Below are 19,296 nucleotides of genomic sequence, written 5' to 3' on the forward strand. Positions count from 1 at the left end.
TCAGTGGACTGACCGCCTTAATCACAACTATCATTCTCCTTAAAACCTTGAAGTTTTTCCCCCTCACTTCAAACATAAAGTTAATATGGCCTTTTACAATTTAACGTATTCCTCAAGTTATTTCCCACTGAGTACCGCGATGACAGCTCCTAATTACAGGCCCAGGCAGCAGCTTCCACTGACTACCTGCTAAACACAAAAATGAACAACGCTGTCTTCTCCCCTGCTCATCTTCACCCTCGGGAGCAGCTTTCCATACACATCTGGCAGCCTCCCTTACTTCCTGAAAACTCTTGCTGTGCTGCTCAAAACCGTGAAAACTGTCATGCTCCTGCTGTAGCGACACCACTCCTCCTCATTCTGAGTAATACCATCCACTTCTTTGTATTCCCACCTGTCCACAGCCATCTGTTGCCTTTTATCTTATAAACATTTTGGAAAAGCACCAATTTTTTTTTTTTTTTCCTCTGAATACCTCTTCTGAGCTCACTACAGTACAGCCCTAGAGTCCGTGACTATGGCTTGTAATGCCAACAGCAATACAGATTTTTTTAACCGATGAAAAATACCCAGTAGTTCAGCTCGTCACAATTGTTTAAGACAAAGCTTTTGGCTAGAGCACAGGAAAGAAAATTTAAAACAGAACCCAACTACGGTGCCACCTTGATTATCAGCTATTTCTTCGTCAGCTCTTTGGATTTCTTCCTCTCCTCGGGAGTACCTATCGAGGTTTTCCTAATGAAAACAAACAAGAAAGATCAGTCACAAATATGCAGAAAACCTGACGTGGGCATATTTGGTGCCCATGTAGTAACAGTATCAAGGCACTCCGTATACACAAAAGATTAAGGTACAGGAGGAGAGAATCGGAACATCATTCGGGCACCCAGGATTAGTAACAAGAATTTCTGCGCTAAAATAGGGCTTAGTACATGCGATAGTTAAATACTCATCCAGATACAAAACTGAGTGGCTCGATTAATCACAGGTTAATAATCCAAGAGTGTGGCAGAACCCAAGAAAAAACAACTCCTAGCAGACAAGAAAAAATTCATATGGGCATTTGAGAGATGCTATACAAAGTACTATGGACAATTCCGGTTTCATTCAAAAAAAAAAAAAGAAATTCAGATCTAACCAAAAACCTGTGCAAGCAGGCTATGAAGATGTTTAAAAAATGAAGTGCCTGTCATTCAAAAAGACAGTGGAAGAACAGTTTAATAAAGCAAAACTCAGACAGAGGAAATACGATTGCTGTATATAATTTTCACATAAGTTCCTCTAGGGACAGAGGGCTACTTAAGCTCAGAGGCAAGGCTGGCAGAACAACAAACACAGATAAAGCAGACATCAATGCATTCAGTTTTTAGTCCAATTTGAAGTGAAAACCCAAGCCCCAAAACCGCTGTTTGTAAACAGTGTCCACTCAAAAATCATAAGGCAATTCAGAAGGCACGGTATAAGACACGTATTTCAGCGTATCGCTGCTATTTCATGGCTTCTGAAGAAGGTATTTCCTCCACCCTTAGAGCATATCTATATATGCTTAATATAACATAACAGTAAGATGTTAAATTATAATTAGAGAGCAAAACCAAATGCTATTGTAGATGACGCTATTCTTCGGAAGAAGTTATTTCAGCTAAATTAAAATTACAGCTCAATAATTTCCCTATGTGAAATACACTACTTATACAAAACCAGGAAAATAAATTAGTATCTACTTCTTCTGCATCCTGGAACACCCCAAGGTCTTCCATCATTCGCCGTCTACGCATCTTCTCCATGTCATCCATTTTTTGCAAGACTGCTTCTGCAGTACTAAGACAAAAAGTTGACATGTAAGAGCAAAGATAGGCAAGTACAAAAAAAATAACAACATCTCAAACACTACACATAATCAGTAGGACATTTTAAAAAAGTATGCACAAAGCAAGAGTCATGGACAACTTTTTAAACACTACTTAAAAATTAGGTCAAATGTTTACTTTTTTTTAAAGAGATTTAAGAACAAGTGTTTGAGGATTTGCAAATATACACTGTTTTCAGGTTTATTTTCCCCTCTTGCTGAACACAGTAAAAAAATGTTGTAGTAGGAAAAAAAGAATTCTGAAGATCATAGTAAGATAACAGGAAGAACTATGGCAGTTTTTTATAACACTTAAGTTGCTCTGCATGATTGCATTAAGTCATTTTCAGTTCACAGCCTTCCTCAGACAACAGGTTGCTTATTCTTCTCTTAACTGTAATTTAAGTTTCATGCTGGTTTTCCATGACTTTATATGCTGGAATAAACATCCCACTGCTGTTACACTTTGCAAACCTTTCAGAAAACAATGTCAATTGGGGCTTCACAAAGAGAATTAAGCCATGGACAGACAGGCAGAAACACTAGGGCTACTTCACTTTGGCTGTATTCAACTTTCCTCGGTATCTTAACTCAAGCGAGCATTATAAAATTATTAGTAAGCATGGAAGACAAGTTAATTAAAAGTGAAGGCGCTTCTGACACTAAAAAAAATTGATTTACAGGGCAAGTTAAATCTACCGAAAGTCACAACGTAAAGCAGGTCTTTTGGTTCACAAGACAACACACAAACCCACCCAGCCCATACATAAAAGATCCTCTAGTACGAAGATCTCTCTGCAACTGGCAATCCCAAAACAAAGAGACCAGTGGCCACTTTAAACATTGGCTGTGCCCAAATTCTTTACACATGAAGCACCTTCCAAATACATCCTCCTGCACACACTCTCAGACCTGGAAGTCTGTTAACAGCCACAAGCACCTACTTCTGAAAAACTCGGGTTGAACACCTTGGCTGCGAAGTACAAAGGCCCACACCTTACAGAAGTCAATACACGAACAACAACTACAGGACATACCAGCGCAGGCAGAGGAGCAAGGAAGAGGAGCTACCTGATCAACGGCAACGGAATGTTAGCAGAGGTTGCCAACAACATCCTGCAAGTTCCGAGCCGGGCAACCCTGGTGGGACTCTACTATGGCGGGCACCTGCAGCACAGCAGTTATCACAAGGACGTCGTGTATACAGAGGGGCATGTAGGGAAGTCTCAGCCTAACCGCTGAATGCATTTAGCTCTTGCTGCCAGGAATAACAATACCTTTTTCTGTTGTCAAAAGAAGAAGAAAGTCCCTAGCCAGTATTATGCCATAGCACAAAGGCTTGCTAATAAGGTTCATTTTAGTAGCTTTGCAAGATGATGAAAAAAAACCACTTACTTTGTTATCAGTTTGTCAAACAAAACAGATTGATTTGTAGTGGTGTAACGACTTCGTCGAAGTCTGCAGCTTCGGCGGACCTCCAAATCCCCATTTGCTTCACGGACTTGTTCTGCAGCTTTTGCATCAGCTCTGCTCTTCAGCGTTCTGGTGACTAAAATGCATCCATATATAAAATATTTTGAGACAGAAGATGTGTTATTCCCTTTATTTCACCGTTACTCTAGTACAATGTAACAAAATCTGCAGGGGATTGATTTTTTCTTTAAATACTGAATTAGAACTTATTCTCATGACCACTGCATTCAACTTAAAATTACTTATGTTTAAACTACCTACTTACAAGCATGACTTGCACGACAACTTTTTAATAGACTGGAAAGCCAATCTGATGAAAACAAACACACAACTTTTGTTCCATGTAGGGGGCAAGTTTATTCCAGTTACTTCTTTCTGGAAAAGCGAAAACCAACAAATACCTCTCTCTAAGGTGTTTCTACTCCATTCATGTAAACTTGTATCTAATAGGTTTTTTAAAAAATTGTCTACGTGGGAAGTCTCTTCTTAAGATGCATGTTTTTAGTACGCTGTTTAAGCATGCATCACTTTCATTTTCTGCATCATGACGCAAAAGCTCTACAAGATAACAAATGTCTCAAGATAAACTCCTCAATACCAAACAACTCAAACACTTGCCTGCTTTAAACAGAGATCTGCCCAGTATTTACCACACAGCATCCTTTGCCACGGTTCCGTTACTTGCATCATTAAAACAGTCAGGAGAGGTCAGTGAGAAAGTAGTGCACAATTAGAACTTGAATTACCACACACAAAGTGCATTTCAGGCCTTCACCCTGCTGGGGTACTCAGCACGGCAATTCGGTTCCAAGGTAAATCGCTGAACTTCAGCGACACTTCCCCGTGTCAGTGGGTTTGTGCGCCTCATGACTGAATTCCTTTTCAACTCCCATATATTATAATACTGCAATATTCCCTCCTATTTGCAACAACGGTTTTCAATTAATTTGTGTCCTGCAGACTCCAGAAAATCCACGTCACAAAGAAACCTGAGCTAAGGAACAGATTCTCTAGTGCCTAAGAGCAGCCTAGAATTCACACTGCATTCTCCCCACGCCCAAAGGAATTGATAGCATATCCTCCTATTTGCACCTACCTCTTCTCATAAACCTCATAGGAAATTCACTGTCTTTGAGAGATCTGCTCTCACCACTGCACCTGATTTTGGCTGATGAGCTCAGAAGTTTTGGGGGCCAAGTTAAATGGAGTGACCAAAAGCAACCCTTCTCGGGAAACAGGCTAAAAAGGAATCCTCGGGAGTTACCACTACTTACCTTCTTTATATTCTTCTTTTTTTGGGTCTGATTTTGGCTTTGCCAACTGCCTACATTAAGAAAGAAGGCAGAGGAGAGAAGGGAGAAAAGAGTTATTGTATAGAATTGTATAGACTATATAGGATAATATTGTATAGAATCACTGCATAGAACTATTGTATTGCATTGTATTGTATTGTATCGTATTGTTCCCCATCAAGACTAGGGAACCGACCAAGTTTATAATCCAGTGCTCCACATCATGCAAAGAAAAGCCTGTGGACCACACGGAGGATTCAGATCCCAAGTCTGCTGCGTACCACAGGCAGGCAGTTCTATAAGGACATAACTTTCATAACCTGCTAACCTTGAAGTCTCAACGGTGCAAACAACATCTCAGTAACTAAACTGGAGGAGAGATCTCAAAGGAGTTGGGAAAAGATGCTTGGTTTTTATACAAGCACAAGACTTTGACTAAGAAGAGTGATTCTAGTTCTAACGTACTGGCCCGGATATTAACGTAATCGTATTCCCCCCCAGATTTTTGGCTGTAGATTTATCATGACATGACTCGTCGGGCATGCTTTCACTTTTCCTTTTAGTTCTAGGACTTGAACAGAGATTGGACACCTACAAATACAGTACCTCGTAAAGTGTCTTCGACTGACATTTTCACTTAATATTTCCATGCTTTTGTCAAAGCTAGAGTCTGAACAAGGCGGCATGTTTTTTCTCATTGATCTTAAACAGTGTCCATTGAAGCATTCAATTTTGCCAGCGGAAAATTCCTAGGGAAAGAAGAATGTATTTATCTGAACCGTGTATGTTAAGCTAAGAAGGAAATTCTCCCTCATTTACGCAAGTTTATTCTCGAACTCTCCTGACTTCATACTGGTGCAACTAATGGCAGGTAAGCCTTGAACCACTTCTGCACCAAGAAGTAGCTCTCAGAAAAAAAAAAAAAACCCACAAACCAACAAACCAGCTTTCAAAGCTAAAGCTCCCCTCCACCACGCTTTTCTTGTGGACAACTTAATATCCTTTGAAAAAATTACTGCGGCAAAGCCTTTCATATAAACTTTCATGGAAAAACAAAACCCTTTTATTTCAGAATTGGCTCAGAGGAGCAGTCAAGCTTGACCTTGCATGTCCTGGGATTCAAGTGTAGTTAGGAGAGTTTTGCTCCTACCTCCGTTCCATTTGGAAGGACATTCAAAGATTTCCTTCAGGAGGATGGCATTTATCCACGGGAAACCAAAGAGAACTCAAGCTTTGCGACTACACCAGGCGGCAGGACCAGTTCCCTTTGGAAGAATTTTACGCTGTTTTCATCTCCAACGACAGGAGGATGGTGAGTGCCTGAGGCGCCATCCCCGTGCGGCGAGTCGGGGCTGCGGGGACGGCGGCCCAGGGCGGGGGAGGTGGGGGACCAGGCCCTTAGGCCGCGGCCCGACACAGGTGAGATGGGGGCCCGGGAGCTTTAGCCACGGCCCGACGCAGGCGAGATGGGGGCCCGGGAGCTTTAGCCACGGCCCGACGCAGGCGAGATGGGGGCCTGGGAGCTTTAGCCACGGCCCGACGCAGGTGAGCCGGGGGCCCGGGTGTTTTAGCCATGGCCCGACGCAGGCGAGATGGGGGCCCGGGAGCTTTAGCCATGGCCCGACGCGGGCGAGATGGGGGCCCGGGAGCTTTAGCCACGGCCCGACGCAGGCAAGATGGGGGCCCGGGAGCTTTAGCCACGGCCCGACGCAGGCGAGATGGGGGCCCGGGAGCTTTAGCCACGGCCCGACGCGGGCGAGCCGGGGCCCCGGGTGCTTTGGCCGCGGCCCGACACGGGCGAGCCGGGGCCCGGGTGCTTTGGCCGTGGCCCGACGCGGGCGAGCCGGGGGCCCGGGTGCTTTGGCCGCGGCCCGACGCGGGCGAGCCGGGGGCCCGGGTGCTTTGGCTGCGGCCCGACGCGGGCGAGCCGGGGGCCCAGGCCTTTAGACCGCAGCCCCCCCTGTAAGGGAGATGTGGTCCAAAACCCTCTTGCCGCTCGTTTTGGCTCAGAGGCGTGCAAACCACACCATGTAAGGTCTTTCAGCTATCTGATGCATTCAGGACCATGGGAAGAGGTACAATGTCCCTGTGAGCTGTGGGGGAATTCTTCCCTGGAATCTGTCAGTTTAGGAGAACGGTGATGTTCTGTGGCCCAGGATAGTGTCTCCAACTTCATGCTCCTGAAAGATAGAAACTAGAGAAAATTTTCTGACCGCAGCACAGATGTAAGCGGATAAAGTGAACAGGTTAGCAAAGAACTAACAAGTTAACCCCAAATTAATCTGTATTAATCTGAAAGGTTTTATTAACTTCAGGTTTATTCACTTTGTAACTTTCAGATTCCGCTCTGGAAGCGGAAATCGGGACAGGGAGATGAGCCTGTTGTCTGGGTAAGGCATTCCGTTCTCTCTCAGTAATCCTGGGTGCGTGCTTCTGTAGTTGGTATCTGCAGGATCAGAGGTGGGCAGTCTCAGCCATCTTTACTGTAACAAACTGTTCCATCTGAACATCAGGAAACGCTTTTTACTGTGAGGGCGATGGAGCGTGGGAGCGGGTTGCCCAGAGAGACTGTGGAGTCTCCATCCTTGGAGATATTTAGAAGCTGTCCGGACTTGGTCCCGGTGAGCTGGCTCTGGATGCCCCTGCTCGAGCAGGGGGGGCTGGATCAGATGACCTCCAGAGGTCCCTTGCAACCTCAAGTATTCTATAGTTTTGTATTAAAATTTAGTATTCCTTTACACCAGATTAATAAAGAGCCTAAATCTGGTGCTCTTTTTACCATTCAGTAAAATGTACAGGTGACAAACATTGGCCAGAGTACATAGCAGATTTGTGAAGATTGCCATCTGGATATTGTTGAGGCTACCAGCTTTGTAGAATTTGAAGTAGATGTCTGTACTTGTAAGAAGTAGGTGTGTGAAAATATCCATGTAGGCCTGACAGAGGGTAGAAAAATATAAGCATTATCTGTATTCAGGTGTCAGCAATTAAACTGACCCATAAATGGTAGCTTTGGAGTGTCATTTGATCAATGAATGCAATTCAGTGATTGCTACAAACCACTACAAGGTGGGGGTTTTTTTCAAATATGTATCGTTACAGAGTTCTTTCAGTTATCTGGCTCTGGGAAAAAACCTCTATTTCTTGTGGCAATTTCTGTTCCTGAAACTCTGCAAAACAGTCTGCAGACTTCTGAAGTTCTGTGATTTCCAAATCATTCATTCGCTCCCCAGATATCGGCATATTTGTAGTACAAAAAAGGTTTAGTTTAAAAAGAGATCCAAGTGTTGTGAAGGTGATCTAAGAAGGAATAGGAGAGTCGAGAAAGGCCACCGCAGAATGCGGATTTCTCATAAAAACTCATGGATCAGAAGGTGTTTTGACTTTGATGTTTCAGTGGATCGTAGGCTATGTAAAGCTTGTAGTTAATTTTTCTTATACTCGGTAACGTATTCTTCTAAATACCGTAGCATATGGTTGTATGTGTATATCGGCCTGGCAAAATAGCTTGCCTAAGATCTTTTTCATTCCAATCCCTTTGTGTTTAGGATTCTTTAATACTGAAAGTGTCAAAAGACAGTGCTTCAAACTCTTTTTGTGAGTGGATTTAATGTAAGCTTTAGTAAGCTGTTAACAGGTACCTTCAGTTACCTTGAAAAAGTGTGATCTAGTACCCACAGGCATTTTTTCCCAGGTTCAAGAGCTACTACAGGAATTTGTCTTACTCCTGCGTTCCTCTTGATCTGAGGCTGTTTGCTGCTTTTTCATTTGCATGCTGTTTTTTCAGCAGCTAAATGCTCGGCACTCAAATTCACAGGCCATGTTACTGCAACGGGTACCGCTTCTCTTATTAAGAGAGATCACTAGATAATGTTAATGTTAAGCTATGATCATATATTGTTGTGAGCTTTTATCTAGGACTGGGTCTAAGACAAAAATGCTGCTTCCACTCAACTTTTGTGTTTTGGCGTGGTTCACAAAAGAGATTTTCTATTTTCTTAGGAGTAGCATACACTTTAGTTTAGCTGTCCAGACTTAAATCAAAGGGCGCTGCAAAGGAATGGGGAGAATACCGAGACTTCTTGAAAGGCGAGGCGGGCATTAGGAAATCTCTCTCCTGGTGCCAGAAATGTTACAGGCTTAATACTTCAAGGACAGAAAGCAGGGTGTAGAGAAAGGCTCTGTAGCTTCTGCTTTTAGGAAGCATTCTTTCTTCACTGCCTTTGCCAGTTTCTCATTAACAGCTGTTTACCTAATGGCCCTTACCCTTCTTCCCAGGACTACCATGTTATCCTACTTCATGTTTCCAGCGGGGAGCAGAACTTCGTTTATGATCTTGACACAGTGTTGCCGTTTCCGTGTCCTTTTGACTTATACAGCGTCTCCGGAGGCCTTTAGGTTGGATGACAGCCTTCACCCAGAATTTCACAGGTGATGACCTAAGTACAAAGACCACAGATGTTATTTCATGAAATCAAAGTTGAAGTTTTCTTTGTGGATGCGTAGCGACAGAGGTTTTTTGCCATACTCCAGCAAAATAAATGCACTGTGTTATTTTTCTAAAGCTCTTTACCTTCGGCATCAACAGCCCTTTTCTTTCGTACTGTAGTTTCTTGTTAACTAGTTAAGTGCTTGGCACAATGTTGCTGACTCTATGTATTTCATGAAATTAATGCTCCTTGATGGGAGGCAAGGGCTCTTGTTCCAAGTGACTAATGTGGTATTGTATGCACGCATCTTTTGATACAATTTTGCATTACTGCTTAGGAAAATCAGAATGATTCGAGCAGATTTGTACTTGAAGACATTTGCCTCGGACAGATCTCACATGAAAGATGCAAATGGAAAATGGCAGAAACCTCCTCCTTCATACCCTTGCATTGAAACGGCAGGTAAGCTGCCAGAGCTCCTTTATCCTGCTTACAGTGTTGAATGACATAGTCCAAGATGCACACAAGAAATGAATGTGCTTCCACAACCTGTGGCCAGAAGCACATCCAGCTAGTTGTCATGGTTTAACCCTGGCTGGCAACTAAGCCCCACGCCGCCCCTCACTCACTCCCCCCGTGGTGGGATGGGGGAGACAACTGGAAGGGTAAAAGTGAGAAAACTCGTGGGTTGAGATAGAGACAGTTTAATAGGTAAAGCAAAAGCCGCGCACGCAAGCAAAGCAAAACAAGGAATTCATTCACTACTTCCCAGCAGCAGGCAGGTGTTCAGCCATCTCCAGGAAAGCAGGGCTCCCTCACACATAATGGCTACTTGGAAAGACAAACACCATCACTCTGAACATGCCCCCCTTCCTCCTTCTTCCCCCAGCTTGATATGCTGAGCATGATGTCGTATGGTGTGGGATATCCCTTTGGTCAGTTGGGGTCAGCTGTCCTGGCTGTGTCCCCTCCCAGCTCCTTGCCCCAGCCTACTCGCTGGTGGGGTGGGGTGAGGAGCAGAAAAGGCCTTGACTCTGTGTAAGCACTGCTCAGCAAAAACAAAAACATCCCTGTGTCATCTACACTGTCCTCAGCACAAATCCAAAACATAGCCCCATACTAGCTACTATGAAGAAAATTAACTCTATCCCATCCAAAACCAGCACACTGGCTTATTATTTCATCTGGAGAAAGATAGGGCTATGAAGCATTTGGTACTTCCTTTTCTGAACACGTAAAGTCTAGCATGCCTCCTGGCATTTACCATTATCAAACATTAATTACTGAGCTTCATAAACTGAGCAGAGAATGAGAGGTAAGTAATACTTTTCTCTCCTTACAGGGGAGAAGCAGGGAACTGAAGCAAAGAGGCCAAGTAACTTGCCTGGGGCTCACAAAGTGAATTTTTAACACACTGATTATACCACACTTCAGCTGGCAGGTCCCATCCTGCCAGAGCAGGTTGTTTTGACAGGAGGAAGTTTTCAGGCTCCGCTCAGCGTGCTAGGTTTGCTTGCATGAGATGTTTGAGGTTTCTCTACCAGGTGGACAGACCTGAGGACCTTCAAGGCAAACTGGCAGGTCAGCAAATATTTCCCCAAGCCTTAAGCCTCTTTGAAGTGATAGTCTAGATAATGGCCTCTGGACCAAGCAGAGAGAGAAGTAAACACTTGTGATCTATACTGTAGAGCTGCTTAAACCATTCTTAATCACACAGCATTTCAGCTGCTTCTAACCATGTGTTTGGCAAGCTGGCTGACATTTGCCGTGTGTGTGTGTGTGTTCTCTCACTTTCTTCCCAGATGGAGAAAACTGTGGTGAAGTTTTGCTTTGAAAGAGTTTTCGTGTTATTGCTCTGCACATTTGGTTCTGTTGCTTTTTTAACAATGCAGTACTGCTATGTGTTTATGTTACAGGAGACAGGGTCAAAGAAACATGTGTTGTGTTTAGGTCCAAGTTTATGGTGGTTTGAAGTCGCTGGGAAGTTAATTCTCAGTCTTTGCTCTGGCTTCTAAGGAAGCTTGGGGTTTCACACTAGAGTAGAAATGAATTACAAATGTGGGCAGGAGCACAGATGTAGCCTTCATTGTGAAGCTTTAGGTGTTTTCTAGACAATCCAAGAATAAATTCTCTGTCTTTGTCCTTAGCTCCAGTAAAGGTTTATACAAAGGTGGTGTAGCAAGTGGAGAATGCCTGGACTGCAGTGGATGGTTCACTGTTAGCTGGAGCCTCCTAGGTGCTGAAGCCCTTTATTCTTGTGATAGCTGAGAGCTAATGAAAGTGGGAGGAATGTATATCAGGCCAGACCAGGAAGGTGAAAACTTCTACTCCAATCAAAATAGTAGAAAACCTTACTTGCAGACAGTAAGTTACAGAATGCCTCAAACAGTTGCACATGTGTACAGGTGCCTCTGGCTGTGGGGAATGACTCTCTAGCTGCAAACCCTTGTAACTCTCCCCTTATCTGTCTTGCCTGACCAAGCTTTACCTCACTGATGCGCAGCAGCCACATGGTCTCAAGCAACCTCCAGATTGCCTCTGTGATGTTAAGAGATAGTGAAAGACACACAGATCTTCAATTTCTCCCATGCTTTATTTCTTTGCTCTGTACCTTGCCATGCTGAAAGGAACATCCATAGGTCATCCAGTCCAACCCCTGCTCAAAACAGGGGTTCCTTAGGGCTCTGTCCAGTCTCACCTTGAACACCTCCAGGGATGGAGATTCCACCATCTCTCTGGGCAGTCTGTTCCAATATTTGACCACTGTCATGGTTTTTAAAAAAAAAAAAAAAATTCCTCATACCTCATTGGAATTTCCCATGTTCCAACTTCCATTCTTGGCTTCTCGTCCTGTTGCCAGGCTCTTCCGAGAAGGCTCTGGCTCCATCTTGTCTGTGTCCTCTGATCAGGTAGATGTAGACAGCAGAGAGATCTCCCCTGCATCTTCTGGGCTTAAGACTGAACAGGCCCAGTTCTCTCAGCCTCTCATTGAATATCATGTTGTCCCGCCCCAACCAACGTGATGTTCCTCTTCTGGGCTCACTCCAGTATGTCATTGTTTTGGGGTTTTTTTGTACTGAGGAGCCCCAGACTGGACACAGTCTTCCAGCTCTGGGCTGATGTGCGCTGGTCTCCTGGTCAGCTGCCTGAATGTTGCAGATGAAAGGAACTGGTTACCCTGCACCCACGGGAGGTGGAAGGTCATTCACTAGGTAGCTTCAAGACCTGCATCAGAACAGGAACAGATTGTAACAGATCTAGGATGTTTAGTTCAAGTTGTCTTTCATTCGGTACCACTTTCTCCAGCTTTGTTTTTTGTCTTCCCTGTATTCACTTGAGGTATCTTACAATGATGCGTGCTTCAACGTGCACAATGCTGTAAGTCAGCGAGGGCTCTGGGTTTAACTGTGGTGGAACAATCACGTGCTTTAACTTTCCGCTGACTCGAAGCCCTATGCTTCAGTGACGCAATTCCGTAGATGGGCACGTGTCCTGCAGGCCAACATACAGGGTTAGAAAACAATGCTGTCAACAAGTGGAACTGTTAATTCCCCTCCTTTAGAGACTGGTAAAGTAATTTTAAACTTGATGGAAAACTGGGTGGCAGACCTTTTGTTATCATAAAAGAGCTTGGGGCATTAATGTTCCACTGCAGATAACTGTTTTCTCCCTGTTGTTTCACTTAGACAAGAGTACTCTGCTTTCCATGTTAATTTGCCTTTGCGCAAGATTAAATTGCTTACATGGTTAATGTTAGAGGTGATTGCAATTTAATGGCTGAGAGAATTTACATATTGCAAGCTTGTATAATAGCCACAGCACCTGAGGAGGACTGCAAGTGGAATGTAAATCTTTAAAAATAAAAAAAATTCTGCTGCTCTTGACCATGTATAAATGTTATATAAAGGGTGCTCCTCCTTGCTTTTGTGGAGCAATCGTCGTGGTTTGTCAACTGTAGCATCCAGATGTCTCTTCTGTAGAGAACTGTGGACACCTACACAAGTCTGTGAGGAGCCCAACCTTCTAAGTATTCTAGGTGCCCCCAAGGCTAGGCAGCAGCAGAGCTGATCTTGGAGGCTTTGTTTCACACTTGCTCACCTCCAGCAGCCATCATTACGCAGAGATAGTCCAAGGTCTGTGAGCCAAGGCGAGGCTTGGCTGAAACATTGCTTTCTAACTACTGTTGGCAGAAGCCACGAGTATGGCTAACAATGCCATCTGATAGTGCATGGCCTTTTATTTTATCCCTGCTTGGGGCAAAAGTGTCAGACTTGATTAAAAAAATAAAATTATGCAGGAATCCCAGAATGCGCCAGCTAGGTCTCATTGACAGTGTGTGCGTAACAAAGTGGGTTTCATCGAAGAGGAAGCATTGGCTGTGAGCATGCACAAAAGCAAGCTTGTATAATAGCCACAGCACCTGAGGAGGACTGCAAGTGGAATGTAAATCTTTTAAAAAAAAAAAAAAAAAAAAAAAAAAATTCTGCTGCTCTTGACCATGTATAAATGCTACATAAAGGGTGCTCCTCCTTGCTTTTGTGGAGAAATCGTCATGGTTTGTCAACTGCAGCATCCAGATGTCTCTTCTGTAAATTCTGCTGTTTGTCACTCTTCCTCTGCTTCAGGAAGAGGACTTTGTGGTGTTCTCACAAAAATGTTGCTGAGCTGTTTCCTAAAGCTGCAAGGTCTACCATAACATGCATGGCATTCAGATACAGCCCATGAGTTAAGAAGAGTGGCACAGAGAAGACTGTTAGCTCCTGAATTGAATACAAGGGGAGAGATCTCACTAGGTTTTTTCCTGTGGATAGCTCTCATACTGCTTCAGTGCCAGCTGCTGACCAGTTCTTAGACCATCCGCTCTTCGCAGGAATATTCCCGTTTGCTTCGCTGAAACAATTTTTCCTTTCATTAAACTTCTCTGATGGACTGTGTTATGCTCTGCCCCGATCCTTCTGAATTTCAGAGAGTATTTCACTTCCTACAGACATTGTGACAGCAACTTCCAAGCTGTTAGCAGCAGCAGCAGCTGTGTTTGTAACTCTACTGGAAGAATGCCCTTTGGGCTTCTTCACCATTCACAGAACAGTTTTATGAAATTCTCATTCTGCTATGCTCGGTGCACATAAAGCAGGGAATTCTTTATCTTTCAAATCTTGAACTAGATGAAGAATCACATTAATTTTACAACAAAAGCATCTGGGAGGAGAAGACAAGTTGGGAACTGGAAAACAGGCTTACCAGCCTACCAGCAAGCAAGAGCTGTTAGCCACTACTAACTGTTCTTGAGCTACACAGCAAATTGCTGGGCTTGTGCCGTTTTAAATCCCCACATAGTCAGGCAGAAATTGGCCCTGTTCTGCCAGACTCACTTCAGCAGTAGGAAGATGCTTGGCTGGACGTAAGGATTTTCAACGTGCAGAGCCCGAACAGGCTAATGCGAAAAGGATGAGGGGCCAGACCTCGGAAGTGCTGAGAGCTGGGCTTGGGCAAATCACAAAGCTGTGCCACGGTGTAGGTGTGGTGCAACCAGAGGGCTTTGGGGGCTGGATTACGGCTGGGACTGCTGGGTCTGGTATTCCCAAACACCATCTTCCCTTCCTCGTATGACGCTGTCCATAACGGTAAGCCTAATTGCACAGGCTTTTTGCAGCTGAAGCAAACTCCATTCTATGGATTTTATAATCCATTCATCAGAGCCTACTCTTGTTTGGTTCTTAATCCTTAAATGCGCACGTGAATCATCCATGTTAAAATAAATACTTAAATACAGCGTGAAAGCTATAACACTAAATCCAATGGCTCTCCCACTCTGTTCTTTAAACTCATTCTCTTCCTGTTTTCTTTTAATGGGCATTTAAAAAGATGATTTGCACAGATGGTCAGTGAGAACATAAAACAACAAGCCCATGGATGTTTGCAGTCAGAGCTGAATAGGCTGAGGAATCGGGAACCTCTGATCAGCACGGTGCTGAGTCAGCAAAGCTCGTACCCAGCCAGCTCCAGAAAAAGGATGTACAAGGCACCTGAACCCAAAACTGCACACCCGCACTTCCCACTGAGCTCTCTGGGATCCACGAACGGGACAGAATGGTTTCCACCTCTCCCGTGGGGGTCAGAGCAGATCACGCTCCTGGCAAAGAGCAGTCACGGTTACTCTTCTCTTGAAACTAGGGCAGTTAACCTTTTCCCCCTCTGACTTCATTCCGTGGTTCAGGATGCAAAAATAAAAAGCGTTTGCCCCTAAATTTGTGCCCTTCTCTGCCTGAGCATCCCTCTAGGCTACGGGCCGGGTTACGTCAGGCATTTCCTCCGGTCTCCATATTCTGGCCTTGCAGCGGGCCGGGCCACGTACAGCAAGGACAAAGTTTGGGGCTGGAGGGAAAGCAAATACGGAGCAAATACTGCGGTGTGGGGAGTAACAAAGCGTAGGTTTGCCAAGGGGCAAATCGCTTCCGAGAGACACAAAGCAACTTCCAATTCTGACTGCTGCTCTCATCCAGCTCCTCTGTAGCCAGTGCAAGAGCTGACTCAGTTGACTTTGGTTCAGAACTTAATGGGGGAATATCTCCCTGCTTTTGAGTAATCAGATTTGTGTGAATGCAGGAAGGCTACAAGCACCTGTTGCGCTGCAGTTCCTCGTGCTGGTTGTTATTTGCACTTCAGTTCTCTGATGCTACTCGACCCTTCTAGGCTGCTGTTGCAGGGAAAAATCTTATTCTTTCCCACACATACTAATTTCTAATGACTAAGGATGCTTACTGATCCGGTAATCTGATTATTGCCGTGGGCAGAGAGAGGGATCGGGGCAAAAGCAGTATTTCAGAGACTGGAAATAGATGTTTTCATAGCACCGTACAATTTGCAGAATCTTGCCGGACTGCTGCTTGTCAAGTGTGCTGTGAACTCTTCGCTATTTTGAACCGAACTGTTGGAGGGGGTTTTGGGGGCATTTTCTTGATAGATGTATACCTGTGCCACAGAAGCTGCATCAGGAACTTAAATTTATTTCTCTTTTCTGGTCCTTTTTTAGACTCCAAGATGAACTTGGATGATTTCATCAGTATGAATCCCAAAGTGGGATGGGGCTCAGTGTTTCCCCTTCCGGACTTTGTGCATCGATTTGGCAGACAGACTGATTACAGCTATTCCTTGGAAGGACAGTGAAGTGAACAAAGAAGTTCTCCCCGCTTCTGTTTTGAGTGGGTGTGTTTTGTTTTGCTGCTCATACATTGTATTTATAGTTCACATTTCCTTACATGGAATAAGTATTTGGGGGAATAGAATACCCAATCAGAAATATCATGAACTGAATAAAAACTTTTGATTATGTAAGAATGAACTTGGTTTTTAATATATCAAATCAAAGGCATCAAACCGTAAGCATATTAGTTCTCCATCTACTGTGACCCAAACTGAAAAGAGCATTTGCATGCTGTAAGAAAAGCTTTTGGAAAAATAATATGCATAAAATGCTGAACACAGAAAAAGGGGAAATGAGACTATATTGAAAACTGCATCACTTACTTACAAGTCACTGACAGCTTGGAGGCAAACCGTCTTGGACATTTATGGATCAGCGACCCCACATCTAAAGCACAAGGAGAGGGAATATTGACCATCAAGACACACAAGAGAACAGCACGTCCATGCACTCAGGTAGAAATGTTCAGAACCTTCCCCCACGCCATGACCCCAAAACTGTTATCACACAGGACTTTAATAAACAGACACGGAAAAGATCATTCTGAACATTTTGCAACAGGCTCGGGATTTCTAAAAATTAGAAAACATAAAAATACTGGATTTGACACTGTGGAATTCTTGACTAGACCTCAGCTTGACAGGTAAAGAGAAACTGATCACCAAAGTAAAGATTAGCCGTAGCCCACCTACAAGTGACTGTGCCTTGGCTGTATTTATTATGTGCAAACAGATGAATTAGACCCCGTTTATACGCACTTGGTGCTTTACAAGTTCCAGTTCATAAAGCTGGAAAAAATCCTGAACTCCAACTTGAGAAGACAATCTGACTTCAAAGATACATGACTATTCTTTAAGTTAAGACTCTTCTGAAGTCACATCCAAACAAAAGGGTCACCACTGTCAATCATAAGTAGATGAAAACAACCACCAAAATTTAATCCTTTCCCTCAGACTACAGAGAAACAAACCGGGGAGAGCTCAAGGATAGCAATAAGACCAAGTAAAATGCTACAGAGCGCTCAGCAAAGCAAAAGCCACAAGAAACGGTCTTTTCGGTACATTAGGAACACAATGAATCCTAACAACAGTACAAAGTCCATTATTTGATAGAAATTCTTCAGTACCGAGAAATCTACAGAAGCCAGAACTGTTCAATACACAGCTCTAACAGTCTCCAGTGATACACTGGTACGCAGTGACAAATACTGTCAAGTCCAATAATAACCAAGAGTGATAAATGACAGCAATTCAGGCTAGCCACCAGCACACTGGATCCAGCTACAGCACGGCCAGGTCATCAAGGGTGTTGCAAGAGAGGAAATAATCCAGAAGAGAGTCCTACGAAACATTAAGAGAGCACAGGAGTATGCCTCACACAGAAAAGCTCCCCCTCAAACTGCTGTGTTTCACAAAGACAAGTTTGGGGACAATCACAGTATACACACACATTCCCCAAATGCGATAGCAGAGGGCTTTTCCGTCTAGCAAAGGTAAAAGAGCCACTAGCCTGAAGTTAAAAGCAAATCATTTCAGTTACAAAAAATGGCATCTACTTCTAATCGGCTTAGGGGAATTCATTTACCACCACAAGTGAAATAGACTGCCTGGCTGGCAATATTTAAAGACAGCAACAAAAGGGTTTTCTAGAGGATGCGTGCTCGCTCAAAGAGGTCCCAATTCAGGGCACTCCTATAGTTTGCATCATGCAGGTTGTTCTAAACAGGGTTCCTCTAAGTATCCACAAGCTTTCTTTTTTTGCCCGAAATCCTTCTAAGCAAAAACAAACAACCACCAGACTGCTGGTCAAAACCAACAGCACCGCTTTTCAAATCCCTCTCTCATTCCTCCGTTTAAGGGACTATTTGTTTTCACGTAACGAGTTTCGTAACAAAATCCACTTTTTATTTATACAACGTTTATATGCACTTTGACATCCCCAACGTGCTCTCTGCACATCTCCCTCTTACAAATAAGTGGCATCTATCCCAGCTTGCAGACCAAGAGACAGCTCAGCCTTCGCTGTTCTACGTGACGCTTTGTGCAAAGTCAACTTCGCCACCCTCCAGCTGCCTAGTTAACCTACCAGCAAGCCCGAGCAGCAGCTCACAAATAAAGCACAAGTACCTACCAGATAGCCTTCACTCCTGCAGATACTCTGAGCCCTTTTAGGGATCCAGAACTGCCTCCGTTACGCGGTTTATGGAAGTCGGTGTCGATCTCCAGTGCCGCACATCCTGATCTAGGGGAGAGCCGAGCGTCAGAAGGCACCCCAAGACCCCGGCACCCCCAGAAGAGTAAACCAGACATCCTCCCCAACTTTGCCTGCGCATACACCACCGTACGGCTCCTCCACGCTCGCCCCCGCGCTGCAACGCCGCGGGATGCGAGACAACTCCGGAGCCAGAACTTCATGGCTCGCTGGCTGCCGTCAGCCTGTCCCTCAGTCCGTCAGCCCGAGCGCCAGCAGCCCGGGGACACCGGGGGGGAGCTCGCCGGCTCCTCCGGGCGCACCGGCATTCAACTTCTCGACTCCGCGACCGACCAGCCACACCGATCGTCCCCGCCCTGCGGCGAGCAAAGCCGCGCACAGGCTCCCGGCGTCACGGCTGGCACCGGGCGGAGGAGGGAAGCACGGCGACAGGACACGGCCCTCGGACCCGCAGGGGCTCGACCCCGCCGCGGGCCGGGCAGCGGGGGGCGCGCAGCGGCCCGCTTCCAAGTTACGCCCCGGCGCTCCCCCCGCCCGGCCTCCCCCCGCCCGCCCGCGGCCCCGCCGCCCCCGGCAGCCGATGCCCCCCGGCCGCGGGGACAGCGCCGGCCGCTCGCCCGCCGCCGCCAGACAATGGGGAGGCGGGCGGGGCGCGGCCGGCCCACCGCGCCCACCCCGCGGGCGGCAGCGGGGCGGCCGCCCCCGCCGGGCCCGGCTCGGCCCGCCCGCCCCCGCCGGCCGGGAGCCGCCCTCGCCCCGGGGAGGCGCGGGGCGCCGGGCGCGCCGGCGCTGCCCCGTCCCCGCCGGGAGAGCACCTGGCCCGCTCCCCGGGGGGCA

At 45.5% G+C, this 19,296-nt stretch overlaps 2 protein-coding genes across 2 annotated transcripts in view; one reads left to right on the forward strand and one right to left on the reverse strand.

Annotated features, from left to right (window-relative positions):
• The window catches only part of LOC142593017 (ATPase family AAA domain-containing protein 2-like), a 31,034-nt gene extending 25,247 nt beyond the window's left edge, over nt 1–5,787 (reverse strand). Inside the window, exons 1-6 of the mRNA XM_075706157.1 lie at nt 5,674–5,787; nt 5,221–5,363; nt 4,597–4,646; nt 3,245–3,398; nt 1,725–1,821; nt 660–735 (exon numbers count right to left, since the gene is read on the reverse strand). Coding sequence (XP_075562272.1) covers nt 660–735; nt 1,725–1,821; nt 3,245–3,398; nt 4,597–4,646; nt 5,221–5,312 — 469 coding nt within the window. The 5' untranslated portion in view covers nt 5,313–5,363; nt 5,674–5,787. The remainder of the gene's footprint in view (nt 1–659; nt 736–1,724; nt 1,822–3,244; nt 3,399–4,596; nt 4,647–5,220; nt 5,364–5,673) is intronic.
• LOC142592892 (protein N-terminal glutamine amidohydrolase-like) lies at nt 5,479–16,241 on the forward strand. The gene is given in 7 exon segments (XM_075705080.1): nt 5,479–5,485; nt 5,748–5,926; nt 6,954–7,004; nt 8,893–8,997; nt 8,999–9,045; nt 9,382–9,506; nt 16,078–16,241. Coding segments are annotated over 7 exon segments (648 nt in total). The 3' UTR covers nt 16,212–16,241.
• Nucleotides 16,242–19,296: the final 3,055 nt, after the last annotated feature.

Source organism: Pelecanus crispus, chromosome 2, assembly GCF_030463565.1.
Source record: "Pelecanus crispus isolate bPelCri1 chromosome 2, bPelCri1.pri, whole genome shotgun sequence".
Lineage (NCBI taxonomy): Eukaryota > Metazoa > Chordata > Aves > Pelecaniformes > Pelecanidae > Pelecanus > Pelecanus crispus.